Genomic DNA, 13942 nt, shown 5'->3' with positions numbered 1-13942 from the left:
TTTAGGATCTTATCAGTCCATCTTTATAAACCTTTCTTTGTGGGTTAATAAGCGACACAGTCTGCACTGCCTCCTGCAGGCACGCTGGTATGGGTTGTTAAGGGCAAAATGCTCCTTGGATCCTTCATTCATGGGCTGCCATGAGATATCAGAGCTCTGCAGTTAGAGTATCACCCTGGGGATCTGACAGCTTCCTGCACCACAGCTCACAGGAAGAAAAATCCAAGCCTTGGATTTTGGTGCGCAGCATTGCAGGCTCTGCAGATCTCAGACTAACCTGCTCTGTTCCTTTGCTGGGCTTCCCCAGGCTCCTGCTTTTAAGTGCTGGGTGAAGCAATGCTGTGTCTCTGGTTGTTACCAAGTTGTGTGTGGGCCATTGGGGTGTAGGTGGCATAAATGGAGCCAGGCTTCTCTTGGAGGATGAGACAATCTGCCTACATTGGAAAAAAATTCCAATGGGATGTTAAAAGAAAAAATCTCCCTTGGCACAGAGGGTTGAAATGGAGACCTGGAGACCTCCAGACCTGCCCTCCAGCCTCTTATTTTTTCCGTATGATTATTTGCCTGACTTTCAAGTGATAGATGTAGCTGCCAATGCCTTTGTGCTCACTCTTCGCATTGGAAGCTGTGAACTTCAGCCCCAAAAGCAAGTGAGCAACTGTTACTGTCATGGTTAGTGCTACTGCAAATACCTCCCATGCACAAGAAGCCTTGTGACAACCCGTCTGTTGTGAGTATCCTCAGTGATTAGCAGTAATGTGTTAGAAGAGAAAGAATTACTGTACCTGCAGATCACTGCTGCTTCTGTCCACTCCCCAGGCATCCAAAGTAGAGGAAAGAGGTAAGAGAGTAACTCTGCTGGTAGGTACTGTTCCTGGGAAAGTTGGTGTCTGGTGCCTTTAGCCATGGAGCCTGGAAAAAAATAAAAGGTAATGAATTCATATTATGGAAATGCATTTAAGTTGACTGGATGTATGTGCTTGTATCTCAGCAGACATGCCTGCTGCTACTGCCCCAGGAAGCAGCACACTGCAACAAGGCAAGGTCAGCTGAAATGGGAATGTGTCGGGGGTCCCCACAGTGAAGCGCGTCCTTCAGTTAGTGGTGAGAAGTGGCGTCATCGGGTGTCTGTGAGTTACTCACACAGGACCAGGAGGATTTTCAAAGGTAGGAGAGCAGCTGTCCCAAGAGGAAAAAGCTGTGTCAGTAAAGCAGTGTGTGCAGTTTCTCAGCCTGAGCTGATCCAGCAGGAGATGCTAAATGAGAATCCCAATTTTCAAGTCCCAAAGGAAGAAGCACAACTGTTGTTTTAGTTGTTATACAGACTCCATCCTCTCTTCTTCCCCTTTCTGGTATAAGAATGTGGCTCTTACATGCTGCTGATTTCTGAGCACTTCATTGCTCTGCCATCACCGTGCTTTGGAAACATACTGGAAAGCTGTTCTGGCCACATTTCTCCAGCTTCTCATTCCTTCTAGTCCCCTGCAGAAACAAGAGGTACAAAATAAGAATCCTTCCAACAAATGGAAGTCCTGGAACTTAGAAGCATACCAAGCATGTCGTGTGTCAGCCATTAAGAGTGACTTACAGGCAGCTGGAGGGAGGTTCAGGATTCAGGTTGTGTCTGAGGAGTAGACCCAGAGTGCAGTTCAGACCTTGAATCCTACCCTGTTCCTCACCTGTTTGATCCTGGGACTTTTCCTCTCAGACTTTTCTTTGTGAGGCATGCCAGATAAGCCAGTGTCCTTTAGTGCAGAGATGAAATCGTTCAGTAATAGGCTGGAGAAAAACAGCACCTCCTTCTTTGAGCCGTGGGTGTCACAAAAGGCATTTCATTTTGTGAATCTGTGAAACTTCATCGCCCTTCCAGACCTTTATTGCTGCTTTCTTCTCACATGGTCTCGATCATTGGAGGGGGAAATGACAGGAGAATGGCATTTTTTACAGCGTGGCAAAGACCGGAACTTCTCAGTTGTGTGATGAGTTACCAAACGTACTGCAGTCTCACAACAAAACCCACACCATCAACCGAAACCACACCACAGGGAGCGGGGGGATCAAAGGGGGGGAGAAAGGGAGAGGGGGAGAGAGACCAGACAACACTTTCCTTGTGGCTGAATGGTTAAGATATGTATATAAACTTGTTTTTGAGGCCTGGTATGAGGAACTACCATTCAGTACTTCATTTGGCTACCAGTTAATGGGGTGACAAGATGTGATGGCCACAACCTGTATTTAGAACAAAGTTATAGTGAAGAGGGTGCTCATCATACTCATGATTTTGAATAGTTTATTAAATGAAAGGTGAAGCATCAGTTTTAAATTGTACAAAAGGAAAAAAAAAAAACCTCATATTGTAAATGTACAATTTACAGAATTACTAGCAAAACCAATCAAGGAGACACTCATAATACAAAAACCTATTGACTGCAAACTGAACTGGAAACCCATTGCAGGTACCGTGATCATAAATGTTTGTTATACAGTATTCTACAATGTTAAATTAGGAATCAGTTTTCCACACAGAGGACTGTGAAGCACGAGGTTTGTTTGAGGCTCCGACTCCAACCAGGCAGCGATTATTGTGCCTCTATGCTCACAGAATGACCGTGATGACCATTAAACGCAGCCATCCCAGCCCACCCAGCACCACGGGGATGGGCAGAAGAGGAAGGGAAGTGGTGTCATTGTTCTGGGGAGCTCCAGCCCCTTCCCCTGTTTGGTGTTACCCAACAGACAGCAGAGGAATGGCCCAATTTCCCAGTCCAACATTTTTGGCAACCGTTTTCAGTTTGAGAACTGCACACGTAAAAAACAAACCTCAGCTGTGTGAAATGCTGGTCGGTTCTTTCTAGATGTTCTTCCCCCTCCCAGCACATAAGCGAGCACTGGGTAGTGACGTCGTTTTGTTTTTAAATAAGCTCTTAAACAAACAAAAAAGAAAAGAAAAAAAAAAAAAGCAAAGTTCCACCATTACTTCCTGTTGCTTAAAAAAAAACAAACCAAAAAGCACCTCTGAAACTGCTGTGCTCCAGGTGGGTCAGCCTGCTTGGTATCTAGAATGCAGAAAGGAAGGTTGATGATTGGGGCTGATGGCCAGGGCCTGCTCAGTGCAGGCTGTGGGTGGCCTGCTGTAACTCAGCAGCTGCCAGGCAGAGGCATCAAACCCAAGCATAACGATATTCCAACTTATTGAAGACACTGAAAGATCTCTTGTCACAATGAACTGAACTGAGGCCGCTCGGGGTTTGTCTGTTTGGGTTTTGTTTGTTTTTTTTTTTAATGTTTTTTTGCTTTTTTGAAAAATCGCATTTCTTTCCCCAAATAATTACTCTTAATATGCACAGTTAACACTGAAAATGTAGCTGTATTCCATTGTAAGCTTAAGAACTTCACCATCTAAGCACGAATTTCTATGCAGCACATACAGTACTTCTACCTGGCAAAATTAATTTACAAAAATAGCGCAGAAGGGTGTTTATGGCATGGAAAGTACATTTCTGTGTGCTACAGATACAACTGCCTCTAGGATGCTCAAGCGATTCCTTTCCCCCACCCTTGAATTATTGTTTCTTTAAATAGGAAAGTTGCTGTTTATGTACCTCGGGTTGGCAGGGCTTGAAGTAGGTAGTAAAAACAGCACAGTGATTACTTGAGAACCATTTGTGTGTTTTACTGAGAATACTTTATTTGCTGGTATAAGTTGCTAAAAATGCACAGAGCAAGTACCAATAGAAAACTTACTGCTTTTGTGTCCCCGTGTGCTATATAAAATGAATGTTACACAGCGTCTGTTGGAAAAGTGGCTTCATGGACATCTCTCACGTCATGTCCCGTTATAAATAAAAATAAATCTTCTCAAGAGTATAAAATCTGGGTTTATCATATCAGAATCTGGGTTTTTTTTTGGCAGAGATGCACGTCATTAGAATTCTAACCTCAATGCCTACGAGAGGATATAAGCGTACCACAATGTTAATCAAATCCAGTGTGTTCAAAAACACTTTTCTGTAGCCAGAACGACCTGCTTGTAGCATCATTGCTAGTCAATGGCTGATAGGCATAGGTTTAATAAAAATGGCTAGCTTTTAAAACATAAAAAGGCAAATGTTAAAACCGTTTTAAATTGTACAGCAGAAAAATAAAGTTAAAAAGTTCTGTTATCGCTCCATGTTTGCAGAAAACATCCGTAGAACAGTGTTTTATTTTGACAGCTGTCTTAACAATTTAAAACTTCCTCCTCATCCAGGAAAAAAAAACCAACTCTGTATTAGGACAGTCAAGAACAAGGGATACAAATGATTTTCTAGGTCAGCCTTTCTGAGGTGACGGGGTTGGCCAACGTTCCTTTGTGTCATTAAGAAGCTCCTCTTCTTTCTGTCACTACAAAAAGGGATTGACCTTAATCATTTGGTTAAAAATCAAACCGTATCACATCAAAAATGTGGTTTTCATACAAGCTATCACAGTATATAGGCCTCTAGCTCTAAACAATAGAGTTCCAAGTTTGTAAAATGTCTTCAGCAGACTTCAGAACATTGGCATTCCAAATCCCTAGAAAAATGATGTAAAAACAGTAATTAATAAGTGCAACTGCAATTGAGTAAAGAGCCTCTGATAAGTAAAGTCTTACTGAATCATCCTCAATGATAGCTGCGGAGTCAAAGAAGTCTGGCCTCAGCTCAGCCCGTTCTCGTCGGTTTCTTGAAGGTGGCTGAAAAGATGGGCAGGCTGTTAGAACATCACAGGAAACAGGTATAAAAATGATACGGAAGTCATTTTAAGGTTGTGCCCATAGGTAAGCACTTGCTTAAGGCCCTTGCTGACTTAGTGGTGTTCCTGTATTAGCACCACACATGGTCAGACTACATAAAAACTGTCTGCTTTATGCTTTTGTCTATGATGAAACCCTGATTTGAACAGAGCGTATTATTTTAAGTACTTATAATGCTATAATACAAGAACTAAATCTCTGCCTCATCATCTGGAGGTGAAAGGAGAAATACAAAAGCATAGAAACCAGTGAAAATGCCAAAATTCATTCAGAACTGAGGCCAGTAGGACTATGGGAAATTCTGCTCGTCTTTGATCACACTGATGTGAAAGAAACGCAGGTTGCAGTCTGCTGGTACAGCCTGGTTGGGAGCAGCACCAGCAATGTAAGGTACTACTGCACGCCTGCCTGCCTTCCACTGCCTGCTCTCCCTGCAGCTGGGCCAGCACAGCTCTGCTGGATGATACCGTGATTAAGGATCCATTGCCTCCCCTACATCCCAGAAACCAAACTAGGAAACAGAATGAACTCTGCTTGACCACAGTGAGCCTGCATAAAGTCCTGTTCCAGCAAATGAGTTACTGATGGCTGTAACAATGACACAAGGAAGCATGTATAACTTCCGCTGATAGTTTTCAAACCCTTCCTAACATCCAACACCAAACCAAACGTTACTGGATTACAGACAGTCCCATCTGAACAGCACGATGCTGAGCAGGCAGCTTGTAATGTTCAATGGGATGGAATGAGGTGGTCTTCAACACTCCCCTAAGAGGTCTGCACTGCTACAAATCGTATCCTCATTCTCATAGGTGGACAAGTCAGGTGCATAGCAGTGCTTCAGGCATGTGCTACTGCCTGAGTCCAGGACATTAGGAGGGACAACAGGCAATGCTTCCTGTGTTTCTATCAATAAAGTCAATTGGGCCTGAAACTGCAGTTTCAGGTTTCAGGGAATATGCAGATTATTTCCCATCTTTAATGTTTAAGGTCAAAGGAAATAAAGCTCAACACCTTGGACGCTTCTGTTTGTAATCACTTATGAAATTCCTTCTAAATTACCCTTCTACCACTTTAAATGTGCTATTAATAAGGTTTACTGACCAGATCAATGACCATCGTGTCCTCAAATTCTTCATTCATATCCTCTAGCTGACCTCGTGAGGACATCATTACATCTTCGAAGATGGGCTCAGCGTCATCTTCCATTAGACCGCGTCTGATGAGGCAGAAAGAAGTCATCAGTTCCAGGCATTGTAATGACAGCGTTCACGGTTGGGAAATTAAGAACAATGCAGAATCCTATCCCCTAATTCCTTCCCAACATTACACTGAGAATAAAGCCAGCGTGTTCACTCAGTATTAGCTGGAAGAAAATTGCATGTAAAAAACCTCCCACTGGCAGAGGCTAAAGCAGGAAGTCCAGTGTAGTATCATTATGACCACTAATTAAACCTGTCCTGAAGGAGGAATGGGCAATGACCTCATTGGGTTTGCCTGCCCTTTTACAGAAAGGAGCTACAGTGTTTGCCAAGTGCTGCTAAGTGCCTGGGAATCCACCACTGAATCCAAGACCAGTTTCCAACACTATAATGATCTGATCGTGCTAGAGACCCTGGCCCCCACCCTGAGAAGTATTTATGTGCTGAAAGACTTCATTAGATCAGCACAGGAGCACAGAGCACCTTGTACAACAGAACACTTCTGCGTTCACAGCCATGTGTGCTCCCTCCATTAGCTGCCCAGTGGGACACCTCTGCAGGAGAACTGGAAAACAACTTGAGATAAATGCTCACTGTAAATGACTTAACAGACAAACCACAGCGCTTCATGGGAAGGGTCTGAGAATAGTTGAAGGCTTAATGGTACCACAAAGGTCTGCTGCGTTCACTAGGCACCTGCTTACAGCTGTGGTTAGGGGCAGAACACTGAGCTACGGTGCCCTATTGCCTGGCGTCCATCGCAGCGTTACAAAGCTGTAACTCTGCCTTTATTAAGAAAAGTTAAATCTCATCACAGAATTTAATGGTAACAACCCAGAAAAGTAACGTTTAAATGCAGCTTTGCCATCTAAAATGGTTCTAGATCTGGAGACGAAGATGCAATGAACACTTACACTGCGTGCCTTACGCCAGTCCTCCCTTTCATGTAGTTCATTCCTGTCCTGTCCTTTCGATTTAAATCTTCTAGCTTCTGTTGGCCCAACCACGATATCTGCATCTGGGGACTAACAGACAGAGCAGCGTTACAACTGAGAGCACAAACAGTTCTGAGTTGGCTGTTATTTAAACAGCATTTCCTCCAGTTCTGTGTCTGGCTGTGCTTCAGGTTTAGTTGTTCAAATGACACCCATCGTTGTACAAACCTTCCGGATAACCCCTTCTGCAATCTGCCTCCTCCCACTGCATGTGCACAAAAATATCCATTACTTGTTACAATAAAAACAGTCACACAAAGTGCTAGCATTTCCCATTCATTAATACAGCGTGCACCTGAAATGAGGGCACTCTCAGATCAGGCAAAAATAGGGGTAAGAACAAATCCAAGTTAACGACAGAAATATTGTAAGACAAAAAAAGCCACACAACGTGAAAACCAAATAGCTTTGAAATGCAAAAACCCCATGTGAGAACAACTCATGAGGAAATCCTGCACAACTGAGCACTTCTGCTCAGCAACTGACTGCTCTGTGTTTATTTTTCACCCTCATCTTCCATAGAATTATTTAGCCTGGAAAAGACCTTCAAGATTGTCGAGTCCACTCAGTGCTTTAAGTACCTAGTGTTAGATACTGATACCTGTACACAGCTACCTAGTGTTAGATACCTGTACACAGTTGTCATGCAGAAACTATACATCAGATTGTATACAACTGGATACATTCATATTTTTAGGGATTTTCTATGGAATGCACAGGGTGTTTGGGATGAATTCAAAAGAGGATTAGGGATCAGCAGGATCCAACTATAAGGTGTGTTGTGGCACATAAGAGACAGCATGTTAAGTGGGAAGATGAGGTGACCTTCAGGATGCGTGTGGATGAGCAGCAAACTCCAGGCTGAAAGGAAACCATTCCCTACTGCTGGTCACACTGCAAACTTCTGTGTGGGATCCAAGGAGAGCAATGCTGTCTTTGCTCAATAGTTCTCTGCCTGCAGCATTCAGCTGATAGGAGAAACAGAGGTTCAAGCACAGAGCGAGTGAAAAGCCTGGAGCAGCTTCTCCCTGACCAGAGTAAGGTTCTCCCACACCTTAAGGCAGCTCCCGTTCATCAGGCTCAGGAAGGTGATGCACAGCGAGTGGAAGCAGACATACTTCCCTTAACTGATTAAATATTGACAGGGAAGCAGCTCAGTGTTCAGCACAATGAGCTGCAATCAGGGGCAGGGAAAAGGCTCTTGCTTCACCGAGTTCTTGGGTTTTTCATTCTGTTCTTTTTTTGTTTTTTAATTGAGAACAAGCAAAAAGAAGTCGTTGAGCTACAAAGTCTTCTTTATAATCAAGGAATTACAGCAACACGTGGTGAGGCAAACTCCTGAGCTCAGGAAGCAAGGAACAGGAAGGCAGATCTCAGTACCATAGGAGTACTGTGATAAGATACTTTGGTTTGGATGTTAACAGTTACCTCAGTTCTGCTTTCAGGGCCAGCTGGGGCTTTCTGTCCATCTCATCTGTATAGGTGAGGAAACCCATGGCCCCACTCGCCTTTTATTCACAGCTGCACATGCCAGCCCTCATTCCTTCCAGACAGCAACAGCTGGGAAACCTTGTGCCCAGGCCTTTGTGCAGGAGAACAAGTAACCCTGCCTGCAGTGTGAACCTGCCCGGTGAGCCTTTCACCCCAACCTACACTGCCTTGTGTTGATACCACATTGTCAGTATGGGGAAGTAAGGGAGCTGAAATCATTTATGGAAACACCAAACGTGCTGCAGAAACATTTATCTGCAGCCAGCTGATATGCAAGTATCTCTTGTGGCAAACACAGTCTTGGATCTTATCAAGGTTTCATCTGTTGTAATGCTGATGTCTGTGCAGGCTGCCTACACAACCAAGGGAAAAGAACAGGCTACAAGACTTATAAAAACAGTTCCTTAAGACACTATAAAGTACAACAGACAGAAGCTTTTAACAGTTACTGTTATCCTTTGCCTTCAGACTGATAGAATCAGCACAGAACAGCATCCTCTAAGACTTTGTTAAAGAAACTACTGACAGATAACGACCATTTTTCCCCCATAAGCAGATTAAAATTGGAGGTGATAAAATGGGTGTGGAATGACAAAATGTAGGGCACAACAAAACTGCCGGCAAAAGTGCCCAGAAGCAGGAGAAACTTCAGCAGCTGAATGGGACTGAAGAGTTAATCTGTAAGAAATCAGGAAAGATGCCTGGAGAACATTTACTGTGCTAGGACAGAAGGAAAAGAGAATATCTAATAGGTCTTCAGAGACACAGTTCAAACCAAGCTGGGCCCACAAACCCTGATTTACCCATAAGCCCACAGTTATGCTGTATATAATAGTTTTAATGTGAAGAACTTCTATCTTGACTTTGTTACAACCTTTCTTTTTTTTTGGAGGGGGGCAGATTTAAACTAATCCAAGTATTGCTGAGCCATAACCAAGATCTTTCCAGTTGCTTTTGCAAAGAAACACCGCACCTGTGGAGCCACAACTACCTGTACACGGGTACATCATTCCTTTACCTGGATTTTACTGTGTTTGGTACGGACATTCCAACACTTACTTGTGTAAAAAATCTTGTTCAGATCCCTGCTCCGACTCGTGCTCCTGGATCTGCTCCCCCATTTGTCTGGTGTTCTCTCTCAAGACAGTTGAGGTGAGCTGTGGTGCCTGCAGTGCTCCTGGAGTATGGATGTTCTCATTCCTGTTCAGCCAAGAGCCTTCCAGACTCTCATCTAGGAAAGGAACATTCAGAATTACTGCCTCATTACTGATGGGGTAAAACACAGTGTTGCGGCCTTTAAAATCCCCTCAGCCAACTCACGGAACCTTCTGTTAATAATGAAAGCTTTCCATCTATGATGCACTTTGACACAGAGGCAGCACCTTCCGCAAAGTTATGTTCTCAGCAGGTTAGTATCTATGGATGTAGGTGTGCCTTTAAGAGATCAGCCGGGTAAGTACTCAAAATGGTCATTTTTGTGCTCTGCTGAGGAAGGATCACTACAGTTATTCCCAGCAAAACTCGAAGTAGAAATACGTAAAACAAAAGATTGCAAACATCCTGCACTGCAGCACTGCCTGCTTTGCTGGGTGGCTCGTACACACTTCACAAGAACAATTCCTAAGTACCAACTTTGCAGTCTAAATATAAGACTGTTCGCCTTGTACATCAAATGAGATATGACTGAACACCACAATGGGAATGGAGGCATCAGCCTTTGGAAATGTCAGTGAGCAGCATTCCAGTGGAGCACAGAGGGGACATTTTAAATAAGGAGAGGCTTAAATCTGGCTGGAGTTCAGAGCAGATGGGAGGATGGAGATGGGAAGCTGACTGAAGGTGTAATGTGGGATGCTGGGCTTGCACTGAGAAGGCAGCAAACTGGAGATGAAGGGCTGGTGGGGCCTGAGATGAACATGTGAGAACACAGCTGTGCAGGGAAGAGACACGTGGAAGTTGCTGCAGCAAGTGGAAGACAAGACACTACAGGAGAGAAGACAAGGTCATAGATTTACTGAGAGGACGAAATAGCAGAGAGAGTAGCTGGAGACCTCAACAGATCTCTTGGCTTTTCCTATGCCTTTTATTACTGTTTGGGCATAAAAGCTGTCTAAAAAGTTGCCTATTTATTCTTGAATTTGCCTTTTATAAAACTAGGGTTTTTTGAAATCCTTTTTATGTTTCACTTCCTCAAGGCGTTATGAAGAGATGTCGGAACCACCCATACAGACAGCAGTTCTACTTCTAGTAACAATGGAGAGTGTTCTCCAGCCCAGTCAGCTGAACCCAATACACGCCAGGCTGAGAGCAGGAAGGAACTACAGGGGTCTGGCTTTGCTTCTTAGATGCCACGATAGTTCCTGCAGTGACCACGTCCTTCCTTTAGAGTGGGATTTAAAGGAAAACACCTTAGCAGGATTCAGAAACAGGTCTGTATTTGTGGTTCCAATGCTAGATTAAAATTGAAACTATGACTTCTGGAAGGCTTATAAAAACATGTGAAGATAAAATACAACAACGGCCTGCATACCTGCTGCATACAGACTATTTATAGGCAACCAGCTGCTCATCAGGCTGGGTCTTCATAGCTCAACTTGCACGGACCAATGAACAGTAAATACTTATTTCTAAGAAGAAGATTACATTTCTGCTTCCTTCCTGAGCTCATTATGTGTGCATACAAAATGAGCCCCCTCCTTGTGCAGCAGTCTATATCTGCCCACAAAAAACAGGCAAACTGGCTCCAGGCTGTACTGCTGTGAGGTGATCTCCTGTGGAAACTGTGGCACACTCAGATCTTTCAGAAAGTGAATGAGGTGAATGGCCACAGAGTCAGACTCACAGCATTTTAAGTCAGATGTTTTTGGAAGAGACAGGACCCGGATATTGCAAAGAAAGGCAATATTCCAAAGGAAGGTGTTGCAAGTCAGTGCCTCCTCCTATTGATCACTGAACAAGGCAGGCATGAAAGAGAATGGGGCAAACAATGTCATTAAACCTACACCCTAAGAATAAGACTTGCCTTGTAGGGGAGCCGAGATGTTACTACAGTTCCTGGAAAAATAAGGATACTGGTAGGAAAAATAGATCAGAAATAAAGTAGTAACAGGAGGAAAGAAAAAAGAAAATGGCCCCAATTGAATCCTGCATAAACCACGGCAACATGAAGGAAGCAAAACATCTGAAGGAAGCAAGCTGTGCTTCTCTCTATCCAGACTCAAGGTTGGCTCATGCACTGCTCAGCATAAGCTGTAGGGCAGAATGGACCTGGCTCTAAGAGTGCATCCAGACCAACATTTGAGGAACGGGGTATCTTTGGTACGTGGCTACATATCCAGGAGAATTGGCATTAGATTCTTCACTGAGGGGTTACTATGGCAGATAATAACCTTGGAAAACACCCTCAAGTTTAAAGATCTCACTTATAATTGCTGTCTATTGAAACAGCATGTTTGCATAACCATGCACTGCATGGTGCAATTTGACACTTATCAACCAGGAACAGATGCAATCTTGTAAGAAGCTGGCCACCATTGCCAAAGTCCTGATGTACACTCCTGAAGTCATAGAAGAAATAAATACAATGTATATTGATGCCATGTTGAACAAAAACATTCATCTCTTTAGTGTTCCCCAGTTTCCTGCCAAAACAGTGATCTATATCAGAACTCCTGCCCCAGGTTTGATCCAACACCCTCTCCATTAACAACTGCTTCAAAACAAAACAGAGATCTGTGACTGGGAAAGGTGCAGAGCAGTTAACTCCACAGCCACCTCCTGTCTCCGCTGCCAGTAATAACTTGTAGTAGTTCTCCATCTGAAAATCTCAGGACAAGCAGGAGCAGGGAATTACAAGGCTATTTCTCATACAGAAACGCTGAAGCTTGATAGGAATTTGCAGAACAAGTGCTTTGCTTTCACCATATACAAAATACAAGGAAAGCTGTAATGCATGTACAGGATGAGAAATCCCTCCATGCTAGGCAGAGTAAAACCATACAAACCTTCTACTCTCTTTTTGTGTAGCGGTGGCCGTCCTTTCTTATTTCTGACCGAAGATGTTTTGCTGCTGCTGCTCCCACTGTTAACAGACATTCTGTCGTCTTCGCCGCCCGTAACTAGTGAGTTCCTATAGGAAATCAGTGGGAGCCACACGTCTTCTCTTCTCTCCATCATCTGCTCTGTCAGAAACTTTTCTAAGTAGGTGTGACTGAAAATAGAAGACAAAGTGCAGAGTCTAAGCGCGTTGTTTCCTCTGTAATTAACGTGCAAGTCCTCCCCACAGTGCTGAGAGCTTAACAGAAATCTGTCATGGTGTCTCCTTACTTTAATAGCGTATGTTGATAAGGCATCGTACCTCACACTGATTCACAATTCACGGCATTCCCTCAAAACAAAGTAACAGCTCATTGTGCGCAGGTTACTCAGATAAGCAATTTCAAGTTTCCTCTCCCCAACATCTTCTCATATTTGCCTGCACTCACTCACAGTTTGCTCTACTTGAACTCCCCTTCTATCCTGCATAGCAAGTAAACCACTTCTCTATATTGCTGGTGTGTCAACAGACAACCTGAATTAGCAAATGGAGGGTACAATTTTGCGTCTTTGGAATGGGGGGAGAACAGTTTTCTCAAATACAAGCAGATATTTTACAGTAAAAAGCTGAGAATCCATTCCATTGCCACAGAGAAACCCAGCGAGTACTTGTTAACTTATGGGAGGAACCGACCAACTTCTGTCCCACATGTGGCCTGGAAGACATGCGAGCTATTTTCCTTTTCCATTGAACATTCGTCCATAAAATGAGTAAGAAAAGCCACACAAAAGTGATTTCCAATGAGTTCATTCAGAATTAAGGCAAGAGGAGGCACTGTGCTTCAGCACTACCTCCTTCTGTTCAAAAAATACATTATGATGCACTCTGAATGAGATCACAATCTCAATCAGCACCACATTGCCAAGCGGCAGTAATATAGTATTATTGTCACTATTACTCTTAACAGTAACACAAATAATATCAATTGTACCAATTAAGAAGTAAATCAGAAAGGAAGCAGAAGCCTAGCAAAACAGTAGTGTTTCCTGAACTGTGATGGGAATGGTATCGTGCACCAAGGGCAGGTGGCAGGCAGACACACTGAATCAACAGTTAGTTTATTTGAGGTAGGGAAGGCAATGTGGAAGGCAATGTGAAGGCAGGCAGCCCTCCAGCTTGCTCCCATATCTGCAGACAGGCAGGTATGTCGATGAGATGTTCAGGGTTATTCTAGAGCACTTTAACCAGACTAACAGCCCATTGCTGAGCTTACAGCTGGCAGGAGACCAAGGCAGCAGGGAGGTAAGTGATCCCGTACACAGGACTTCTCCACCAGATGGTGGTCATGTTCCTTCCTGCTTGCAGCCTGCTGCCCCTTTGCAGGGCGGGGGAGAGGTCCCTCTGGATTGGAGCAGCCATGCTACACAGAAGGGCAAAATCAACT

At 43.8% G+C, this 13942-nt stretch overlaps 1 protein-coding gene across 2 annotated transcripts in view; it reads right to left on the bottom strand.

The window, feature by feature from the left end:
• Positions 1-138: 138 nt before the first annotated feature.
• STAG1 (STAG1 cohesin complex component) overlaps positions 139-13942 on the bottom strand; it is a 156997-nt gene continuing 143193 nt past the window's right edge. For both annotated transcript variants that reach the window (XM_072344212.1, XM_072344213.1), the window contains exons 29-34: positions 12467-12672; positions 9522-9693; positions 6891-7001; positions 5879-5993; positions 4634-4714; positions 139-4554 (exon numbers count right to left, since the gene is read on the bottom strand). In XM_072344212.1, coding sequence (XP_072200313.1) covers positions 4531-4554; positions 4634-4714; positions 5879-5993; positions 6891-7001; positions 9522-9693; positions 12467-12672 — 709 coding nt within the window. In that variant the 3' untranslated portion in view covers positions 139-4530. The remainder of the gene's footprint in view (positions 4555-4633; positions 4715-5878; positions 5994-6890; positions 7002-9521; positions 9694-12466; positions 12673-13942) is intronic.

This window comes from Excalfactoria chinensis, chromosome 9 (genome assembly GCF_039878825.1).
Source record: "Excalfactoria chinensis isolate bCotChi1 chromosome 9, bCotChi1.hap2, whole genome shotgun sequence".
NCBI lineage: Eukaryota > Metazoa > Chordata > Aves > Galliformes > Phasianidae > Excalfactoria > Excalfactoria chinensis.
Note: the sequence above shows the minus strand (reverse complement) of the source record. Positions and strands in the feature narration are given on the sequence as shown.